Consider the following 23,220-nt stretch of genomic DNA (forward strand, 5'->3'; position numbering starts at 1 on the left):
CCGACCAGTGATCGAACCCGGGTCCATGGCAATGAAAACCCGAGTCTTAACTGCTGGACCACCAGGGAATTCCCTCCGTTGTTGCTTTTAATATGCCAGTATCCATGTCATAGGTCAGAGTTAAATTGTCTTCATACCCTAACTAGCTTACTTGTTAACCGAATATTTTCATCAAGTATTTCATTCAGATTCTTAGAGGGCTCAGTACGCCTTACTAGAGATTGGAGATCTCCCAGCTTGTTACAAAAGTTTAAAGCTCCTGCTTTTGACTGCATTAGTTAGGAAAACTCGTTCCTTTTGATTTGCTTGGGTTGAGCCAAGTCAGCTTCTAAAATGTGTCCTATTTTACCAGCACAAAAATAACATTAATTGTAACCCTTCATTTGTAGGGTTGCCTCAGGGCTGCCCCGGGGGATTACGTAGATCATCTAGGGGACGGTTATGGGTTGAACTGTGTCCCCTGAAAAGATGCTGAGGTCTTGTGGCAGGACTTTAGTCCCAACCCCGTGTACCCGTGAATGTGAGCTTATTTAGAAATAGGGATTTTGCACATGATTAAAATGAAGTCATTAGAGTGGGCCTGATCCAGCATGACTATGACTTTATACAGTATAAGGGGAAATTTGGACCCAGAGACAGACACGTACAGAGGGAAAAGGATGTAAAAGCATGGGGAGAATAACATCTGTAAGGCAAGGAATATCTGAGGCTAGCTAACCAGAGCTGGGAAGAGGCCTGGAACAGATTCTCCCTCCCAACCCTCAGAAGGAACTAACCGTGCCAAATTGATCGTAGACTTTTTAGCCTCCAGACGGTGAGATGATGAATTTCTGTTGTTTAAGCCACCCAGTTTGTGGTACTTGGTTACAGCAGGCCCAGGAAACTAAATCAGAGACCATTACTAATTTAGGCAAGCCTAGTCATGTATCCACAGGGCTACATAGTCTCTGAGGGCGCTTACTCTGCTGAAAACTGCTGAGGGCAGCTCTGCCACCAACTGCATTTAATGTGTCTGATCACGGTGTACCAGCTGGTCTGCTCTATCATCGGCATTAATTGAGGAAAGTTCTTGACGTACAACCAGTTCAGGTAAGTTAATTAAAATCCCTAACACTGTATGACTTGAACATTTTTATTTTTAGGAAACCACTATTGGTCTTAAATTCTGTACGTAAAAACCGTAAAATTTAGTAGTCTTACTTAAAATATCCTTTATTTACTGTTCTTTCCTACCTAAAAACTGCATGTATTTTTCTTGTTTTGGGGGTAAGAAGGGGGACAGGGAGAGTTAGTAGATGGCAGGGGGCTGATAATCAAGGGAAGTGATACCAGTGATGAACTGGCAAAGAGTTTTCCATCAGTCATATTGTCTTGGGTTATAGGTGTTTGCTTGAGAGAAGTAACTACCAGAGACAAGGAGTATATCTTCAATTTTATTGTTTGGAACCTACAATTGCAAAGTGTTTCCAGGTCATTTCTTAAACCACTGAATAATACATGTACACATATTTAGAAAACTTACAAAATGTTTTTTAAAAATTTGTGCTCCAATAGGATTTACCCTATTTTACAGGCCAAGCATAAGAAAATATACCCCAAATGCAATCTTATTGACATTTTCCTCTTACAGTCTATGGACATTTGGTTATCTAGGGCCAGTCTGTATACGCATAGAACCTAGGGCATTATTTTACTGCAACATTTACAAAGAGGTTGTGAAATTTAAAAGTATGTTTTGTATCAAGAATACCTAATAATTGTAAACATCAAGAAACATTCTCACTCTTCCATCCTTTAGCTGCTGTTCACTGACTCTGTGTAGGGTGAGGGCTCCCACTTCTTACTGAATCATTTCTACGGTAACGAGCAGGCTCACGTGGTCCCCCCACCCCCTTAAGCAAGTATTTGTTCCTTGTGCATAAATCATTCATTTCGTCGGTCTGGGTATTTCCTGAGCACCCGCTTAGAGGGGCACTCTCTCAGGCAGGAGTTCTCATAACTATGCCTGAGAATGACTGAGAGTGACTGTTCAGATTTGGAGGCAGAGCTGACTTTAGATTTAGGTATACCCCTTAAAAAAAAATCAACCTTGGCTCCGCTCTGGATTTCCCATAACTGGGGGAGGGGGCGGAGTGTGTGTGTGTGAGACTAGAATCAGTGCTGGCATCTTGCTGGGGAGAGACAGGTGCAGGTTTAGAGCTACACCTTCTCTAAGAAGGTTCTCTTCTCATGACACCTTCCCACTAGGAAGAAGGAAGAAAGAAGCAGAGGGAGAACTGATAGAATCTCATAAAATTATTAGTAGCTAACGCCATGTGTCAGGCACTCTGCTGCTACTCCTTAGCAAATACGTATTTAACAAGTGTAAATGGCCTTTAGCTCTGACTCTTCTATAATGTTAAGTTGGTCCTGGGCATCCTGGTCTTTCCTTCCCTTTCTCCCTGCCCCTTGACTGCGTTCTGCAGCTCCTGGCCTTTCCCATTATCTGCTGCACCTCTTGTCCCAGCTCCTCAAAGGCACACGGTGGTGCAGGAGAGAACGCCACCCTGTGTTTAGTCCGTTAAACTCCCTATAACAACACGTGCTGAAAAGGAAAAAACAGAGACCAGAAATAAAGCAGACTTATTCTACATGAGTCTGGGGCTACGGATAGTAAAAAAGAGAGGAGACCATTAAGTATCTTCCTGAACAGTTAACTGGATATAATTGAAGGAGTGCGGGACTGAGGTCAGAAGGCTCAGGTGCAGGTCTGGGATCTGTCACTTTTAGCTATATGGCCTTAAACATGTCAATTCTTTCTGAGCTTTAGTTCCCTCATCTGTCAAATGGGAAAAACAATACCTGTCTTGCCTACCAGCGAAAGTTATGGGCATCAAATAAGATAGTGTGCTTAAAACTCCCTTGTAAATGATAAAGTTCTATGTAAACATAAGTTGTTTGGTGGATTAGAATGGATATAAAGGAGAAAAATGATGTGTATGTTTTAAAATTGTTTATAACGTTTTATTAAAATTTGCATATGTAAGCTAAAGATGGTTGGCCTTCTCCTCATGGGGCCCCTTTTCATTTCTTTTCTTGTGTGTTCATTAAGTTGCTGATCCTGAGTGATGATGTCAGTGTCTTCGTTTACAACCCTCTAAGCTCAGCTTCTAGGAGACTGCAAGGATGGTCCACACCATCACAAAGCCAGTTCCTAAAAGGTAGACTTGACTCTCACTTGAGAAAAAAATACAGTTCCATTAATGGCAAGGAGAATTTTTGGCTATTGGTATAAAACTATGATCACTGCCAAAACTGAAAGAAGTATTAGAGAAAAACTTCCATGGCAATGACTTCCTGCAGAAAACTGGATCCGACCTTCAACTGCTGGATAAATTACTCTCATTTTTGAGATGTATGCGGAAACCACGTTGATATCTTGGTCACCTAGAAAAATACATACATTATTTTAACTACAGAAAAAATAATCATCAATTAACAGTAAGAAGGGGAAAGCCAATGTACTTCTCGAAAGTCCTTTGTAATTAGATATAAGAGGGAAGATATATTCCTTTCATAAGCAGGGATAAAGTGTCACAGAAGACAAGAACAATGGCGATCACAAGTGCAAAGAATCTGATTGCTTTTTTATGTTCCAGATGAGAAATGTGCCCATTGTCCAATATTGGATAATTGGGGGGAATAAATTGTCTAAGCTCTGAGATGACTCAATATAGAGGCTCTTGTCATCAATGCCTCTGAACCACTCCGGACTGAGGGCATTAGGGAACTGGGTCAATATCAGTTAGCTGAGACATAAAATTGGCTTGTTTTTTTTGGCTTGCCTGCTCAGGAATCATTTTCACGTAACTGATGCTGAGGCAATGGAGTCTTCACTTGCAAAAGAGAGGAGAACCGACAAATACTAATCGCCTGTAACTACAACAAACCCCTAGGGATCTGACAGACCTTTTTATTAAAAAAATGCCACACTACAGGGCTTCCCTGGTGGTGCAGTGGTTGAGAGTCCGCCTGCCGATGAAGGGGACACGGGTTCGTGCCCCGGTTTAGGAGGATCCCACATGCTGCGGAGCGGCTGGGCCCGTGAGCCATGGCCGCTGAGCCTGCGCGTCCGGAGCCTGTGCTCCGCAACGGGAGAGGCCACAGCAGTGAGAGGCCCGCGTACCGCAAAAAAAAAAAAAATGCCACACTACAAATCATATATCTGATAGGGCGGTTAATATCCACAGTATATAAAGAATGTATACAACTCAAATACAGGTGACCAACAAGCACATGGAAAGATGCTCAACATCACTAATCATCACGGAAATGCAAATAAAACCACAGTGAGATATCACGTCACGCCTGTTACAATGACTGTTATCAAAATGACAAGAAATAAGTGTTGGTGAGGATGTGGGGAAAAGGAACTCTAGTGCATCGTGTGCAGAAATGTAAATTTGTGCAGCCACTATAGAAAATAGTAGGAGGCTCCTCAAGACATTAAAAATACTACCATATGATCCAGCAATTCCCCTCCTGGGTATTTATCTAAATAAAATGAAAATAGTAATTTGAAAAGATATATACGCCCCCCCCCCCCGCCATGTTCATTGCAGCATTATTTACAATAGCCAAGATAAGGAAATGAGTGTCCATCAGTGGAAGAATGGATAAAGAAGATGTGATATATATACACACACAATGGAATACTCTTTAGCCATAAAAAAATGGCCTCTTGCCATTTGCAACAACAGGGATGGACCTTGGGGACATTATGCTAAGTGAAATAATTCAGAGAAAGGAATACCACATGATCTCATTTATGTGGAATTCAACAATAAAAGCAAGCTCAGATACAGAGAACGGACTGGTGGTTGCCAGAGGCGGGGAGAGTCAGAGGTGGGTGAGGATGCACAATGGGTGAAAGGGGTCAAAAGTTATTACAGACTTCCAGTTATAAAAAAAAATAAGCCCTGGGGATGTAATGTACAGCATAGTGAATATAGTTACTAATACTGTATTGCATATTTGAAAGATGCTACGAGGGTAGATCTTAAATATCCTTATTACAAGAAAAAAAATTTTTTTGTGATTATGTGAGGTGACAGATGTTAACTAGACTTATTGTGAGCATTTCGCAGTGTATACAAATGGTGAATCATTATGTTGTACACCTGAAACTAATATAATGTTATATGTCAATTATACCTCAATAAAAACAATATATTACTATCAATATAATACTTAAAAAGAACTCTTCTCTCTGCAGTGGTTCTCACCCCTGGGTATACATTAGAATCACTGGAAGAGACTTTTACCCCACCCAGGTAAATCAGAATCTCTTAAAAGTTGGGACCAGTGCATTGGTATTTAATTTAAAATGCTCCCCAAGTGATTCTAATGAAGAGCCAGGGTTGAGAAGCCTTAGGGCCAAGGCCTTGGGTGATGCACAGTCATCAACTTCTTTGTTTCATGCAGGGCTCTAGAGGACACCTTTCAAGCCTGCCTTTCCATTTCCTATCATGGGATGGGTGGAAGTGCCTGGCGCCTTTCCTCCCAGGAAGGGCTGTCTCCTTTGCCCTGGAACTGTCCTTCACCCTCCTTGGGATACACAGCGAAAATGGCAGTCCCCTATGATAAGGCTGAAGAGGAACCTGGCTGAGCTCCCTGCTGGAGACAGATGCAGGGAAGCTGTGCACGTGTCTTGTAAACACACTAGTTTCTGCCCTGGAGAACAGGAAGGGGTAGTGTACTGGCAGTGGACTCTATGCATAGGAGGCGGTTCTCAGTTGGATTTTAAAAAATGAGCAGGGGGTATAATGACCCTCACTGCTGCTGGAAATATCACCTGGGGTCAAGTGTGGTGGTTCCTATCATTTGCTCCAACGCACTGTGCAGAACGGGGCAGGGGACATATCCCATCCATGCCTACCTGACCTGTTTACACTAAAAGCTTCTTGAAGAAAGTTTAGATGATTTAATATAGTTTCCCACATCCAGCCTACAGTTCTAGAAGTCTGGTCTTTCTATAAGTGCCACACTGATTGATATTTCACAATTTAAATAGCTGGTTATATGTACTTAAAAGAGTTTTAAAACACATTTTATGTAAAAATGTTTTTCCCTGGGCTTGGGTGGATGGGTACGTGTGCTGGGGAGAGGCAGGGCAATATTCCCCCAGGCCGTGCTGCTGTTTCCCAACAAACAAAGCAGGAAGTGGTCGGCAATGTGGGGACGCATCTGGATTTCTGGCTTTGCCCTCCGAGCATTATGCGTAGCTCCCCTCTTGGGACCAGTTCTGTTCTCCGGTACCTCTGGGCTAGGGAGGGGTGGAGACACTTGTGCTTACCAGAGTCATGTTTTAACACTTCGTCTTTTATCATCCGGAATCCATCCCCACCCTTGGCAAGGAAGTTCGGGAGGATCACCTTGTACACCTCATCCATTCTGAGGGGCTCGTAACTGGGCACGCGACACTGGGTGCAAAGGACCTCTAATTTGACCACTCTTTCCCCGGGGTTTCGGGAAAGATCGTACACCACGTGAATTCCTAGAAAAGAAATGAGCCTGTATGTTTTCACTGGATCCAAAGGGAAATTTCTGTTTTCTAAGAAAGGGCCAAATCTGGAATTGGGGCACTGGGCTTAGTTTTCATTTAGTTTGAGCTTGAGTGAAATTTCAGCAACAGAGCTGAGGTGACATTGCAGCTACCCTATCTGGTTAGGTTTGTCCTTGAGTCCTTCTGGGAGGTCTGAGAACCCCCAGGAGGAAAACTGGCTCTGGCCCAGAGTGGGCGAGAGGTGACTCTGCAGGGAGAAAACAGACCTTTTTAAAATCCTGAGTTAATTGGTCCAGCAACTTGGTTCAGTGGCTCTGGAAAATGAGGAACAGATGACAGGCACAGAACCTTGCACCATCTTGATGACTAAGAGACGTTAATAATTTGGGCTTGGGTGACTTTCACAAAACATACGACTACCCAGCACTGTGCTGGGGCACCAGAGCCCCGGTGTTCCCTCCACTCTGTCCTGGAAAACGCAGAATATCTGGGCTACCCCACAGGCAGCAGCCTGGACCCCACCACACTCTGCAGCCCCTCGATCCCAGCAGCCGAGTGCCCTGCAGAGGGAAGACTTCACAAAGCAATCACAGCCCTCAGGTGCAGCCCGCTATCTACGGGCCGGAAACTCAGGCCAGAATGTGGAGTCAGAGTCAAACAAGATCATTCATATTAATTTAAAGTTGAATTCATTGGACTGTGGACTTAATTATTGACGAAAGCATTTCAGAAGTCCATGACAATTTGGGAAGCATTTGTTTTCCTTCCGTTTTCACTGCAATCCATGAGATAAGCAGGCCCATTTTCTCACCGTGCTCCTAGAGGCTGAGGGCTTGCCCCAGGTCCCGCTGGACCCACAGCCAAGTTCCTATGTCTTGTCCAGACTGCCCCGCCCAGAAATCATCCTTGTTAATACTTATTGGACACTGCATTCCTTTGAACTTCTGTATGGTTCCAGGCACTCACAGAAAAAACAGACAAAAAAAAACCCTTTTCTGTTTTTTTACGAAGAATATTGAATGTTGAAGCAACTAAGATTTTAATAGAAACTAGACCTCAAGGCAGCTGACCTGCTTAGAGTTTGGGGGGCCAGCTCCTGCTGAGACCATCCGATGTCCAAATCAGACTTGGCAAATGGTGCTCATTTTCGGGGCCTTGGGGCTCTGACCCCAACCTACTCCAGTGGTCTGGCCATTGAAAAGACTGTGCGTTGGTGTTGGGTGTGTGAAAACCCAAACAGGCCTGACCAAGAGGTTCTGGTAAGGGGGGAGCTAAGCCAACCAGCAGGAAAGCCCACCCCACCTTGCAAGGTGACTTACCGCCCACCTGCAGGAACTCCCCTGTGGACTGGCCGTAGCGGTACACGCTGTGCTCGAAGGCCTTCTTCAGGGTGGAGCCTTTTAATTGGACCAGGTCAAAGGTGCCTCCAAAGGGCAACACAGCAGCCAGGTTCTCCCAGGTAATTGTGCCTGAGGGTAGTCACAGATGAGGCGAGGAGGAAAACAGCTGGAGAACTAGCACACCCCATGGCCGGTGTCCTTTAGGACTGGCGGAGCAGGTGAAGGAGACACGGGGCACAGGGAGGCTGTGAGGACAGCACAGCTGCGTCTAAGTGTTCCTGACACTTAGGGGGAGGATGGAATCAAGAGGCTTCTGGCCGTGCCCTCCACCACTGAGGCTGACACTTTTTGACAGCGTTATAAGGGAAGACTACAACAGTGTCTTGAATATCTGTCTGGTTGGTTTGTTTTACCATATGCTATAATCCTGGATACCTGTAAATGCACTAGAGGAACTTATCCAGCTCTTTTTTTCCCAGCACCTAAGATGGGCAATTTTTTTTTTTGGCCATGCCGCATGGCATGTGGGCTCTTAGTTCCTCGACCAGGGATGGAACCTGTGCCCCCTGCAGGGGAAGCACAGAGTCCTAACCACTGGATCGCCAGGGACGTCCCAAGATGGGCAATTTTGTCCTCTTTCCAGATATCCAGGTGGAGGCCATCACTATTTTGCATACATCAGCCACCATATGCGTTTTGCCGTGTGAATCAGAAGTTGAGCTAAACCTTGGTGCCAGTAAGGCTGGCTGCTCCCTCTGTGAGCAAATGCATCCAAGAACACACAAGCCTGTGTGTGCCCTTCAGGTGGGGCACTGACTCGAGTGGCCAAAGGGCCTGGCACGGTGGGGGGGGTCTTGGGGGACCGGTCAGACAGACAGCACGCTGAGCTGAGGCCGGGGGCTGGGGGCCGGGAGCATACCGTTGTTCCGCTCATCAATGGGTGACCGGATGCTGCCTCCGTTTAAAATGCACATGGACACGTGGTTCCAGGACATCTCATCCGGGTGTCTCAGGTTGTTGTTAATCTGCAACAGTAGCATGAATTTACACTCGTTATTCTGGGTCCTCCTCCTTAGGGTCAGTGCCCGGAACTTGGTTAGCTGCACCGGGCAAATAAAGCTGCTGTTCTCCTGCTCCTGTGTGTGCCCAGAGCTTTCTCAAGTGTAATTCATCAGAACTAGTCTTATGCTCTGAGAAGCAAACCTCAGATACTGTGACCAGTCCCAGGTCAGACTCTTGAGTAGCCAGTAGCTCTGAGCCCCTCTCCTAAGACCCCTGCAACCCGCCAGGCCAGGGGCCCTTAGCAAAGCCAGCACTTGAAGTAGGAGGAAGGGGCTTCTGTGCAGACTGACCCACGGGGCTGCTCCCCCCAGGGCTCCTCCAGGGCAGGACCCACATTTGCTCCTGAGGGCGGAGCCCAGAAGCCTTTCAACTCCAGACCTCAGGCCACAAAGGACCCTGGCATCCATGTCTAGGTCCCCAGCCAGTTCCCAAGCTGGCAATTTTGGATACGAGAGAGATGGGGGAGCCCCTGAAACGGGGGAGAGTCAGTTTCAGTCTTCCTTTTCTTTTACAAAACATATGTTTAGTTACAAGAAATAAAACGAATTACATTCTCATTTGAAAAAATATGATGGTGGAAGAGGTGAGGGAGACACAGGGCCACAGGGCGGCTATGAGGGCAGCACAGCTGCAGTGTTCCTGATGCTTAGCGGGAGAAGGGGCTCATTCTCTCTTTGTTAGGTAAGCCCTGCTAGAGCCTGGGGTGTTTCCTTCCAGACCCGCCTCTGCACATTCACAACTCTGGCTTCTCGTTAGCTGGTTGTCTCGCACTGACCGTGCGATGCTGAGCCTCCAGCACTTGTCCCACCTTGGAAAGCGTGAGTGTCGTCATTTACTTGGCAGACATTTATTGAGTGTGGCTGCATCCTAGGTACCGGGCACCCGGCACCGAGGTGAGCCCAGACAAAGGAACAGCCTCTTGGGTGCCCCTGGGCATGGTGAGTCTCAGCTGGAGACCTCGGCTGCCCGCAGATAGGTGGACAGAGGGGTGTTTTTGGTGTGGGAACTCGCTCCAACATGGGACTTATTATTCTTGTGATAACTGCCTTGCTTGTGAAGGTGGTTCACACAAGGCCGAGTTCTCTGGGGTCAAGAGGACAGATCAGTGAAACACACTCTGGCCTAGTTAGGCCCGGGCAGATGTATTTAATTCTATGTCTACTTCTTGGGAGGAGCAGAGTTTGTGGATTCAGGTCATCTTACCAAAGGAAAGCAACATCCAATATTCAGACACCTAAGATGAGCACCTTGAAATAAAGGCTTCTGTCCCTTTTTTTTTGGCGGCACTGCGCAGCATGCAGAACTCACCTGAACAGGGATCGAACCTGCACCCCCTGCAGCGGAAGCATGGAATCTTAACCACTGGACCGCCAGGGAAGTCCAAGGCTGCTGTTCTTGTAAAGCAATAAAGGGATGGCCCACTGGTCTGGTTCGGGCACCTTCCCAAGGTACTCAGTGTGATTACACGCCAAGCTTTTGTCTGGGGCCTAATTTCTAAAAGTCCTCAATTCTGTAACTGTCAGGTTGTCCGTCCTTGCATCCTCCCTCCCTAGGCACGGGCCCTGCTCTCCTGTGGACCACTCACCACAGCATCACAAATCAGGTTGCCCATGTTGCATTCTCGAAAGCGGCATGACTGAGTGGTGCCATCCAGATAGACAATTGTTTTCCCCAGTTCCTGGGTCGAGTAATTATCTAATTTTATCCTCCATTTGTTAATGTCTGCTTTTATGCTTGGATCTAGAAGAAAACAAACAAATCAGCCTGCAGTTAAAGCCTAAATGTTGGAGAAAGGCTCAAACGTCATTCAGCTCACCTGGCGTGAGTACACAGTTCTTTACCGTATTTGTGTACATTTTGATTTTGACTGGGAAATTTCCTTAGGAACCTCTGTTCCATTTCCTGGGAGTAAGACCCAGCTTGGATCTTAAAGACATGCCAAGTAAATCAGCATCAACTCGTCACATCTGAATGAGTGTCTGCTGGCTCAACGGGGAGGGCATTAGTGGTGGGGAGACAATGAGAGGCCCAAGGGCAGGTATAAAGGGTTGAGACGTCCGGCTACAGGGTCCCGGCCCCTCCCTCTGGCTGTCAGGAGCTCTGGCTCTCCAGGGCCCCTGGTCACCCGTCCTTCCCTGTCTGATCACGGTAAGCAGGAAAGGGCAGGCGAGAGAGAAGCACAGGAGGATGTTCATGTACACTGTATGAAATGAAATGTCTTTTCGTTTTGATTCCCAGATCAAAAAGTAAGAAAGACACACGCATTTGAGGACCTGAAGCCCATGGAGACTGGGCCGCTTGCCCAGGTACACTGCTCCCTTTGCCCCAACAATCAGCTCTCCTCTGGACATGGGCCGAGAGTGGCTCTCCTGCGCCAGGGTGAAGCTGGAAGAGACACGAGAGGCAGCGACACAGTGTCTGATGCTGAGAGGGCTTGGAGGAGCACATGGGGCTTTTGCAATTCGTGTGTGTTTTAAATCTCCTTATCCACGAAGAGGGTAGAGTAAACTCAAGGGAGAAAGAAGCTCGGGTCTTCAAAAACATTGTCCTGAAACATTAACCAAAAAATAAAAAGGAAAAAAAAAAGAAAAAAGAAATCCAGCCACCAAATCTTTGCATTGGTGGATCACTGCCCTGAATTTCACGTACCTTCCAGAATGCTGCTGTTGAGAAGGATGGGATTTCCATGTGAAGTGACGACGTTTCCTTTTTCATCAAACTCGACCTTCAGATAGCCTAGGTATTTGCCAAAAGCATAGGCCTGGACCACGGGAACCTGCCGTCCGTCATCGGACGTAACTATGAATGGGTACTGCCCCGCCGGCACCTCTTTGGAAGGTGGAGTGCCTGCAATGAAAGATCCAAAGTTAATCAAGTGGGCCCTTGTTCATGGACGGCCGGGAGCCTGCAGGCTGCCGGCCAGGTGACTGCGAATTCTGAACTGACGATTTGCCAGCTGCTGCTCCACACAGCTGGTCTTTCAGAGCCCAGCTCGGGCATCTGCCCCTGTTTCCGAATGCCCTTTTGGCACGTGAATCCTTCCATTCTCAACCCAGCAGCGGTTGCTAAGCTCTTGCTAAGTCCTGGGCACCGTGCCCGGTGCTACGTGGCATACAAAGATGCGACACTGCTAAGACAGTCCCACCTCCATCCTGACCCTGGCTCCAATCTCACCAGCCGGGTGAAGCGGCCAAGCCACTTCACCTCACTGTGCTTCAGTTTCCCCATCTGTAAAATGGGCATAATAACGGGTTATTGCTGCCATCCTGGGCTTGGCAGTGCCAATTTCAAAGCCCTCGGGCGGTGGACTCTTGTGTCTACTGAGTCCTCCCTGGTGGCGGAGTCCTTCTGTGTGGGGGGAACGTGTCAGAGTCCCCGGTTTGGTGCTCCGGTGCTGTCGGGCCTCTGTGACGTGCAGAGGGGTACTCCGGGCGAGAGTGGGGCGGGGGGACGGCGGGTGCACAGGCAGGCTGTGGGCAGTGCCGACTCCTGAGGTCCAGTGTCTCACGGTGACCTCTAGAAAGGGTCCGCTCTTCACCGGGCCCAGAAAACCCCATACAATCATGCAAATCAACCGGTTCAAATCTTCGTGTTCACTTTAAGGACACTCGTGAAACTGCCCAGGCCAAAAGCCACCAAGTATCTGAAGGATGTCACTTTACAGAAGCAATGTGTGCCATTCCATCATTCCAACGGTGGAGTTGGTAGGTGCGCCCAGGCCAAACAGTGGGGCCAGACGCAGGGTCGGTGGCCTCCAAAAGGTGCTGAATTGTTACTGTACACGCTCAAAAATGCAGAGAGTAATGCTGAGCTTAAGGGCTTAGATGCAGATTCTCTGGTCATGGAGCATGTTCAAGTGAACAAAGCCCCCAAGACGCGATGCAGGATTTATAGAGCTTGTGATCGGATCAACACAAGCTCTCCCTGCCACATTGAGATGATCCTTCGTGGAAAAGAACAGACTAAACCAGAAGAGGAGGTTGCACAGAACAAAAAGATACCCCAGAAAAAAACTGAAGAAACAAAAACTTATTACCTGGGAATAAATGCCGCAAAAAAAAAAAAAAAAAAAAGGCAAAATAACAATTCCTATTTCACAGGAATCTTGAGAGGATTAAACATTTAAACTCTCTTCCTGGGACTTCCCTGGTGGTCAAGGCTCCGTGCTCCCAATGCAGAGGGCTCGGGTTTGATCCCTGGTCAAGGAACTAGATCCCACGTGCCACAACTAAGTGTTCGCATGTCACAACTGAAGATCCTGTATGCCGCAACTAAGACCCGGCACAGCCAAATTAAAACAAAACAAAACTCTCTTGCAGGCTGCCTGGCACATAATAGATACTCAATAAATGTGTATTTCTTTTCCCCATGAGGGAATGGCAACCTCTAGAAACCCTAGACACGCACTCCAGAGCTTAGACTCTTTAGTGGAAGATCAGCAGAAATGACAAGAAATTAACACAACACTGTAAATCAACTATACTCAATAAAAAATAGAAATGACAAAAGGCCATCCTTAGGTTTTTTTTTTTTTCATCCTTAGGTTTTGTTGCTGAGTTCTGTGTCCCCTCGGGTGCCTTGAGGAAGAGCCACATTCACCGGGGCGGCCGACTGGCACACAGACCTCCCGCCCCAGCCAGACCGCAGACCTGCCGGGTTCTGCTGAGTTCTGTCTCAAAGGGGAGCCCTGGGGAGAGCCTGGGAGCCACTTATCTCAAAGGGGAGCCAGAGGCTGAGTCCCATCCCAGCACGGTCTCCCGGACACACGCCGTGTGAGGGTGGGAGCCCGGCACTCGGAGCATGAGCCCTGGGCTCTGATCACCTGGCACGTTTCAGTTCTACAACTGCACCCCTCCTATGGGTGCCCTGTACTTCCCATCTCACCTCTGGCGAGAGCGGGATCTCATCTGGGCTGTTCTGAGTCAGAGACTATAGAACAGATACCTTTGACCCACTATTATTTCTATCACCTCCCTCTGCACACCCACTACCAGCGCTTCCTATTAGATGTTCACTGAGAGCCCGGAGAACTTCAGTTTGTGTTGGTTCCTCATTGGACCAGTTATGAGAGTCAGCCAGGAGCCAGCCCCGGGCTAGATCTCATTTAATCCTCCAGGAATCCCACGAGACAGCTCCTATTATTATCCCCACACTGTAGACCAGAAGACCAGTTGTCACAGGCATGCGTCCATGGTCACGCAGCTGGTATGTGAAGGAGGGCGGGTTGAAAAGCAGGGCTGTGAGACACCGGAGCTTATGTTCTCTCCACTGCCCAACACAGCCTACGACGTGCTGTTCTCAGAGAGCCTGCAAGAGCTGGTTTCCGAAGGGCACTCACCAAAGCAGGTGCAAGCCCAGTGGCTGCACCTTTGTGCCCCAAGCTGTGTCTGGGCTTCCCTTTTCACTGAAGACATTATGCTGTACACCTGGGTTTATGAAAAACCCAGTCCTGCCTTGCGCCTGAGCCAAAAGCAGCCCCTTTAGCTCAGTAACCACAGAGCAGAAGTGCTGCAAATACCAACATTTCACCAGCAGGAAATATTCATAGCTGTGGCCAATCTTAATTTCCCATTGTCTTGCTTCCTCTGGATAAAGAAGAAAGCCTTGGAGTTTTACTTCTACAAAAGCACGGACTTGAGATCCAGTGCAGGCCGTGTCCCACCTCCATTTGCACAGGTTTACGGGTGGCCGGCAGATGGTGGCGGTGACTGCCATAGATGGTCTGATGCATTGAAGAGTAGCATTCGGTTTTGTGGTGGTCCTTGGACAGACCTGGAGCCTGGCCTTTACTTCAGGGGACGGGGATGTGGCAGTCCCTTCACCTTCTCAGCTGGGCACGGTTAGGGATGGTGGCTCATCCTCTGAGCCCAGAGAAGCCTGGCAACGTGCAGTTCCCATTATATCCACAAGGTGGCGCACAACACCTCGTCCAGGAGGAACAGGCCCTACATCTGTTTCAGAAAGGGGTCTGGCAGATTCCTGGAAACCCAAGAGAAGGGCAAGCCTGACTTCTTTAGCCTTTATTTTTTCTGCCTTCCATAAATATATCTGAGTTTAAACAGAACGTAAAAATTCGGAATCGAACTAAGGGGTCAGATACCTCATCAGATCAGCTTGCTCTTTACAAATAGGAGCCACCAACCCCAGCTCCTGTAGCACAGGGGACTTTCTCCGGTGCTGAGTGGCCTTGATATGCCGTTTGTTAGAACAAAAGATGTGTCATCTTCATCTCGGATGGACTTAATCGGAGACAAGGAGGACGTTTCCCACGTGGCTGAGACAATAACCAGTCTAGTTTGGCTCCAGTCTGCGTTCCCCACAGCTGGGCCCTCTCTGCTTCCTGTGCACTTGGCAACCCCAGAAAACCACTGGCAGAGAAAGCAATCCAGGGCTTCAGAGTTCCCACAGCACTCGATTCAGCCACAGAGGCTCACGCCCCAGATCGTCTCTCCACACACAAGAGCCACATATCTGTCTTTGGAAACGCAGCCTGTCCTCTTGGCAGGGGGAGAACTGTTTACCAGAACTCTATTCCAGCCTTTTGGCAAATCAGTCCTCTTGGAAGCAAGCCTTGGAGGAGCCAGGAGCTGTGGGGCTGACAGTTAGAGCTGGTAACAGGGCATTCCCTAGAACAGCGAGGGTGTCTGAGGGAACGTAACAGCAGCCCCTCAGGAATGCGGGCGTTCCCAGCTTAGGCCCAGGCAAGCGCCTGCCCAGCTGATACGGAGCAGGGCCCTGTGGGACTCCTGGGCACAAGACTCCTTGCTCGGCACCTGGCAAACAAACGCTGTACTTTCCTTCACTACAACCTGGTGTCAGTGGACTGGCTTTTCTGCATGGTGGGTGAGCAGACCCACGTTCGCTTGGATAGCAACGCTACAATTTTTGACGTGAGCAGCATAGCCTATCAGACCCACACGATGTGGCCCAGCTTCATCTAGACCCTTCACCCTGCACTTCAGCAATCTTAGTTTCTCCCATTCCTAGACCACACCCGCCTCCATAGTCATGAATATAGAGTAAGACCTGGAACCAGAGGCCCACAGGCAAATTATTTACATCTTTTTGCTTCAGTTTATTCATCTGTAAAAGGAGAAAATAACAACACCTGCCTGAGAGGTTGTTTCGAGAATTAAAGAAGTTAAGCAGCACATGAAGCCTGACTCAGGTAAACGCCCAATAAAGGTTAGAGATAATTATTTACCAAGTTACCATCATCTCTAATGATTCCCCAGACGTGGTCAGGCGCTCCTATACCTGCTCTCCCAGCATTGTGGACTTCCTCCTTCACAGCATGCTTTGTAATTACATATGATTGATTTCTTTGCATACTAAAAAAAAAAAATCTGATCGGCATCAGGATCCCTTTCAAGCCAGTAAGTTCCATGTGGGCAGAGGCTGCTGTGTCTCTGGGGCTGGCCCAGCATATAGTAGGTGGTCAATAAATGTTGAACGACTGATTTTAAGTGGTTTAGCCAACAGTTCTCCAGAGATCAGACAAGATTTACATGCCCTTCCTGTGGAGGAATCGATATGTCAAGGGGAGTCATGCCCCATCCCCCAACTCCCCTCCATTCAATTTCCTCAACTAATGAGCTGGGTGGGGCTCATAAAGCCGAACACCTGCTTGTCGAGAGAATGGGTTTTGGTGCCAGCTCCCTTTTAATCTTGTTTCACAACCTTGGGAGAGACTTTTAACTCCTGGGACCTAAATTTATTTCCTGTATTTGTAAAACAAGAGATTTGATAGTGTTTGACACCAAAAGTAGTTTAATTTTTTTTTTTTTTTTTAAGTTATGAGCATCTTTCACATGCAGGAAGTCTTGTGGCATTGCAAGCCATGAAGTAGGCTGGCCGAGATGCCCTTTTTCCCCCAGGTAGTCAGGCCAGCTGCTGTCAAAAGGTGTTCCGCAACCAGAGGGGTGAGTCACTGTCTCCTCAGCCATCTCTGTACCCGACCCTGATACACAGGCTGTCATGTCTCCTCCAGAGAACTCAAAGGGCCACTGACATTCTCCATATTGGGACTCTGTCCCTCTGTTTTGTACATGCTTCGATATACTGCCCACATTCTGGCTCTTGGACATTCAGTGATGACCGGAAGGTCTAACAGTGATGACGTATCTTCAAGTGGTACCCAGAGTGGGCACAAACTCTCATGAAGTCCAATCCGGGCTGTCTGCCTGTACCCGGTCCTGACTGGCTGGGGTAAATAAGAGACCCCGGCAGGGTGGGAATGGGTTCACACACATTCACTCACTCAACAAACACCTCCAAGCTCCAACAAGTGCCCAGTGTGTGGGACTCCACTGTCCTGTGGAGCCAGGCCTGAGGGCTTCGCTTCATCTTTGTGAGGCCTGGAGAGGCCACTCACTGGGGAAAGTTTTCACTGGGAAAACTCTCCTCTCCTCTGCTGTCCATCACCCTCTTCTCTTCACGGAGGATCTAAGTCAGGGTGACTATCCTTCCAGACACCAGACTTCCCATTCGCTTTTTACATTATAGAACAGGGTTTTATATAAAAATTAAAAACAAAATCATAACAATGCAGCCATCCCCTGGTTCCATCACTATGGCCTGTTAAAATGCGAAGTCCAAAGGAACGGGCTGGAGAGAGAGAGACTGATTTTCATGTTAACATGCTTTGTAGTTCCATTTGAAATTAAAAAGGAGGTCCACAGGACCATGAATTGATGTAAATAAACCTGATATTTTTTTTTACGGAAAATCAGCATTTAGCTGGACAGGGCATTCCAGTGGTTCTGTACCCTGGGAAATGCTAGGTGTTTGTATTCAGTGAGGGTCTGAACTGCTGATTTCCACAAAGCATTAGCTTTGGCCACAGGGGCGGGCAGTGGAGCACACGATGCACAATTCAAATGGGCTCATCTCAGAACCTGGAGGACTTCTGGTGGGGAAGCCCGAAGCTCTGCTTCCGCAACATGACAGACGATTTGGAAATTTCCTTACACGTGAGACGCCAAAACTGACAACCGTATGAGTTTCTAGGTTTGGGGGAAATTAATAAACTGAGGACAAGAGATCTGAGTGAGGCACAGCCAGGCTGCTTGGGACAAAGCACCGCACTCCCGGTTTCTTATCTTTTAAAGGTAAGAGGATACATTTGGTCATTTGTGTATTTAGCTCAGATTCTCAAATTGAGTATATGCCTCTCCTTTTTAAAAAATTTAACACACATATTTATAAGAATTCAAGTTGTGAAAGTAACCAGATCAGGCCCAAGATGGAGCCGCTCATGCTAAGATTCCCATCAGCAAACCAGAACTCCACTGCGCTTCTGCGTGGCTCTCCCAGAACAGGCAGGCCCGGCGCTCCCAGCCCCGCAGGCCCATGCCACACAGGCTCCAAGACCTCCCTGCGCTCCACAGAAGGGAAGTTAACCGTCAGCAATGCCCAGGGCAACTTCCTTGTTTCTGCTCCCTTTGGTCTCTAAGACCCTATGGCCTCCTATAGCTCTTCCAAGCCCCCTTTTCTCTGCCACATGGGATGCTGCTCCGCCCATGAACTGCCAAATAAAAGCCTACTGATCAGTAAAGTGTCTGTGGAAAATTTTCTTTTCATAAACTTTAGGATTAATGGTTCAGTTTCTAGGGTTTAGAGAGGTTAAAAAATTTTTCTTTTTTATCAAAGTAAAACTAGCACGACTATTTGGCAAATGGAGAAGAAAAATTTAATTACAGTCCCACCCTGCCATAGCAATAACCAATATAATTTCTGTGAATTAAAAAATATATATATGTATGAAGAGAACAGACTTGTGGTGGCCAAGGGAGAGGGAGGGTGTGTGAGGGAAGGATTGGAAGTTTGGGATTAGCAGATGCAAACTAGTATATATAGAATGGATAAGCAACAAGGTCCTACTGTAGAGCACAGGGAACTATATTCAATATCTTGTGATACACCAAAATGGAAAAGAATATAAAAAAGAATGTAAATATATGTATAACTGAACCACTTTGCTGTACAGCAGAAATTAACACAACATTGTAAATCAAGTATACTTCAATTAAAAAAATATATGTAGGGCTTCCCTAGTGGCACAGTAGTTAAGAATCCGCCTGCCGATGCAGGGAACACGGGTTCGAGCCCTGGTCCGGGAAGATCCCACATGCCGCGGAGCAACTAGGCCCGTGCGCCACAACTGCTGAGCCTGCGCTCTAGAGCCCGTGAGCCACAACTACTGAGCCCACATGCCACAGCTACTGAAGCCTGAGCACCTAGAGCCTGTGCTCCGCAACGAGGAGCCACCACAATGAGAAGCCTGTGCACCGCAACGAAGAGTAGCCCCCGCTCGCTGCAACTAAAGAAAGCCCGCTCACAGCAACAAAGACCCAACGCAGCCATAAATAAATAAACAAAAACAAACAAATAAATAATAAATAAAATACGTATGCACGGATAGCAAAGAAGGGGAAATGGGTGGCAGAATCCGTTATAGGGAAAAAATCATTTTCTGTCTAGTAAACACCTGTGAGAGGACCAGGGTCCGCCAGGCTTCCCTAATGACGGTCTTGGGTCCTCGTTCCTCTCCTCCTCCGCAGGGGGAGGTGAGGCAGACCTGCCTGGAAGGACGGGTCCCCGACAATGATGGGGATGGTGGAGCAGGGGTGCGCACAAAGAGCTTAATTTTTTGCATAAAAATAGTGGGAGAAAACTTGAGTTTCAGGGGTAGCCTTGGATCAAGGGGGTGAGGACAGGAGTAACAAGAGGAGAACCGGAATGGGAGGAGGGCGGGCTGCAGAAGAAAGCCAGAAAGCCAGCCAGCGAGGCACGCCCTGGGGTGGCAGAGACTTGGAAGGCAGAGTCATCCCACGCTGCACAGCGGTGGGTCCCCTGCTGTGCGTAGCCGACTTGGAGGGAAGCTGCCTCATGTGGATGGAATTCAGGGAGATCAAGAAGAAAGGGCACTCTTCCATATTTGGGTCTCTGCTGCATGGACAAGAAGAATGGTTTGAAAGAGGCAAGAACAGGGGGGACACAAGTAAGAATCAGGACCTAGGGGATCAGGAAAAATAGAGGCTCCCCAAGGAATGATCAGATTTTGGGGGGAGGGGGTGAGAAGAGCTCCAGTGTTTCCCGAGTTTTGTAAGATAAAGAGTCTTTTTATTTATTCAAGAGAGGAGTGACCTCATAAATTAGTTTGGAGTTGTGTCAAGTGACTACAGTCTGGGTAATAAATGTTTGTATAGCTGTAAAAGAAAAAAAATTGTTGGGGCTTCCCTGCAGAGTCTGCCTGCCGATGTAGGGGACACGGGTTCGTGCCCCGGTCTGGGAGGGTCCCGCGTGCCGCAGAGCGGCTGGGCCCGTGAGCCATGGCCGCTAAGCCTGCGCATCCAGAGCCTGTGCTCCACAACAGGAGAGGCCACAACGGTGAGAGGCCCGCGTATGGCAAAAAAAAAAAAAAAATGTATCTTCCTCTTTTTCATTTAAAATGAAATTCTATACATTTTCCCATATTGCAGAATATTGGAGAACTGACATATTTTTCTTGGACCCACTATGTTCTGTTCCTATACCACCTCATTTAATCCGTATGACATTCTCTGAGGTAGTCGTATCACTGTAGCGGTTTTTTAAAATAAAAAGCTGAAGCTCAGAGTGGTTAAGTAACATGTCTGAGGTCGGACAGCCAGTAGTGACCAACCTCGGGGGGAGACTGTGGCCGTCGGAGTCCAAAGCCCTCTCCATGACCCCGTGCTGCTTGTCACAGTGAGGCTGGAAAAATGAGGTCCTTGAAGACCATCAAGGGGCAAACTTAGGGCAACACGAATGGCAGCCCCGGGAAGAGATCTGCCCTGTGGCAGGAGCAGGCTTTGGATTTCACAATACGTAGTCGGTCATCAGCTTGCCTGACAACTCAACCCTGCCAAAGGATGTGACCCTGTTTTACAGATCATTTGGGGTTTGGCTCACCCCACTTCGCCCTGGAAAGCGGTTTCATGAGACGTAACTAAAACCGATCAGTGTTATGTGGCTGCAAAAATCGTTAACCAGAAGGCTCTGGCTTTGCTCCGTGAAGGAAGCTGGTGCTGGTGCGGGGCTATGGCTGGAAGCTGACCGAGGGGTCCTGAGTAGTGACCCCTGGGACAAGTGAGTCCCGGTGCCACCAAGGACATCATCTTTGAAGTTACCGGCCACACCTCTGTCCTCTGGCTCATTCTCCCGGCTCACTCAATAAACCCACACATCAGCAATCCTACAGATGCCCAAAGGAAGCGGTTCTTTGTTGGAGAGTGTTTCCCTGTCCTGTGGATGTAGTAAATAATAAGACCACTTTCTTTTTCTAAAAGACAAGATTATCTCAACTACAAGAGTGAAAATCAATGGCGAGATAAACAATGATTGCAAACCACAACCAAGGCTTTTGTCCTCCCTCACTTATTCTAACAAAGCAGGGATGGCTCCGCCCCTGCACTCGGAGTACCCGGCCGCTGGCTGCCGTGGGAAGAACAAGCGCTAAGGTTTCCTGGTTTTATTTATACTTAAACTGTGAACTCCATTTGTTTTGAGAACAAAATACGGTGGTTATTAAAATCATTTATGTTCTCTAAGTCAATGAAAAGGCTTGAATTTCACATTCAAGAAATGTGTGCCAAAATCCAGAAGCAATACAAATGAGGTACTTAATACAAAAAGCTGTTCAAATAAAGAAATCTTACTTAAAAAATAATTTTTTTTTTTTTGGCCACGCCATGCGTCATGTGAGATCTCAGTTCCCTGACTAGGGATCAAACCCATGCCTCCAGCAGTGGAAGCAGGAAGCCCTAACCACTGGACCACCAGGGAAGTCCCAAAAGAGCTTACTTTTAAAGGAGCTACATCTGTCGGCATTCACTCAACAATCCTGGGCACCCGCCTTCCGGGTGTCAGCCAGAGACGTGGGGTGAGTCTGTAATGGACGCTCCCAGGCTAAGGAGGAGAAGTGACACCTGCTGGGCTGGGAGGGGAGGAGGGTTCACCAGACCCAGGTTTCCGTGAGGCTGCAGGCCGCTTCGCAGAGGAATAAGGGTGAGAGAGCCTTAAGGAGAGGAGGGAGGTGGGCAGTGGGGCTGTGGGCATGCCACAATTCAGGATGATGACCAGGTCTCAGCCTATGGTCCCAGAAGTGAGGTTGCTGAAAAGGAGGTGACAGTCACGAGTTGATAGGATCAAGGGACTCTGAACTTGGGTACTGGCTCCACCATCCATAGAGACACTCAGCCAGGATGCAGGCAGGAGCTGGAGTGCAGAGGAAGACAGGACGTTGGGTGCTAAATTCTTGGTGACACTGGGGAGGGGCTTAGGTGACAGTGATAACGGGGGGTGGGGGGGGAAGACAGGGTAACCAGGAGGTGTGAGCCTCAAAGGAGCTGGAGGTATAAAGAAAATCACTGCAGTAACCTAAGGAAGTTACAGAGTATTCTACCAAGAAATGTTTTACTTCCCCAAATTCCCGCAATAAGCAGTCAGGCTCTTGGCATGGATGCCTTTCTAGGGAGCAGGGTGTTTGAATAGAAGGGATCATAGACGTCACGCTTGTAACTCCTTAACTGTGCAGATGGAGGAAAGGACAGACATCTACACTCACCAAGGCCACAGCAAACTGATGGGCTTGCATGATCCAAAATCCAGTTAAAAAAGCGGGAGACAAACAGAGCGACGGCGTCTCAGGAGCCTGTCTGCCTTCAAGGGTCACACGCAGAGGAGAGTCCCCTGGCACACCTGCCACATCTTCCAACCTGCACACACTTTAACTACTTTTTTGTCCAAAGGCAACAGCATGGACCAGTTCCTTAACTCTAGGATTTAAATCCTTTAGAAGTCTGCATTCTAGCCCTCATCCTCGCAGCTCTGACATTTTGCAAGCCTGGACGCGGATCCTCGCAGCTCTGACATTTTGCAAGCCTGGATGCGGAAGTCCTCTCCTCTTCATCCCAACGTGAGAACGGTCAGGCAATACCAGGGTTGTCTGGTCTGCATGTGCACGGCGGCTGTAATCCAGAGAACCTGCAGGGGCTTCGCTATTTGGAGGGGAACCGTCCATGTCCTATTTTGGTCGTGCCCCACTTAAAGCTGAGGTTTTAAAAATATGGACTGGTGACAAGACAATGAATCTTATTTAACAGGTAGTCACCAGCATTCTAAAAAAATGAAATAACAGAATAGAAAATATCAGGTGCAATCCCGACACTTTGTGAAATTCTCTTTCAGGTGAGTGTGTTTGTGTGTGCTGGGTCCTGTGTGTGTGCTGAAATGGTTCTCAGCAAGATTTAA

The 23,220-nt window shown here is 47.9% G+C and overlaps 1 protein-coding gene and 1 long non-coding RNA gene across 3 annotated transcripts in view; one reads left to right on the plus strand and one right to left on the minus strand.

The window, feature by feature from the left end:
- Positions 1 to 1,420: 1,420 nt before the first annotated feature.
- The window catches only part of NT5E (5'-nucleotidase ecto), a 44,839-nt gene continuing 23,039 nt past the window's right edge, over positions 1,421 to 23,220 (minus strand). The window contains exons 4-9 of one of the 2 annotated variants that reach the window (XM_032651887.1): positions 11,596 to 11,793; positions 10,532 to 10,686; positions 8,804 to 8,909; positions 7,864 to 8,013; positions 6,335 to 6,535; positions 1,421 to 3,426 (exon numbers count right to left, since the gene is read on the minus strand). In XM_032651887.1, the coding sequence (XP_032507778.1) occupies positions 3,263 to 3,426; positions 6,335 to 6,535; positions 7,864 to 8,013; positions 8,804 to 8,909; positions 10,532 to 10,686; positions 11,596 to 11,793 (974 nt within the window). In that variant the 3' untranslated portion in view covers positions 1,421 to 3,262. The remainder of the gene's footprint in view (positions 3,427 to 6,334; positions 6,536 to 7,863; positions 8,014 to 8,803; positions 8,910 to 10,531; positions 10,687 to 11,595; positions 11,794 to 23,220) is intronic. The other variant, XM_032651888.1, reaches the window with a different exon arrangement.
- LOC116763768 lies at positions 3,425 to 11,575 on the plus strand. The gene is made up of 3 exons (XR_004352618.1): positions 3,425 to 10,394; positions 10,691 to 10,767; positions 11,185 to 11,575. It is a non-coding gene; the product is annotated as an uncharacterized LOC116763768 (long non-coding RNA).

The sequence above is a fragment of the Phocoena sinus genome, chromosome 12 (genome assembly GCF_008692025.1).
Source record: "Phocoena sinus isolate mPhoSin1 chromosome 12, mPhoSin1.pri, whole genome shotgun sequence".
In the NCBI taxonomy this organism is placed as follows: domain Eukaryota; kingdom Metazoa; phylum Chordata; class Mammalia; order Artiodactyla; family Phocoenidae; genus Phocoena; species Phocoena sinus.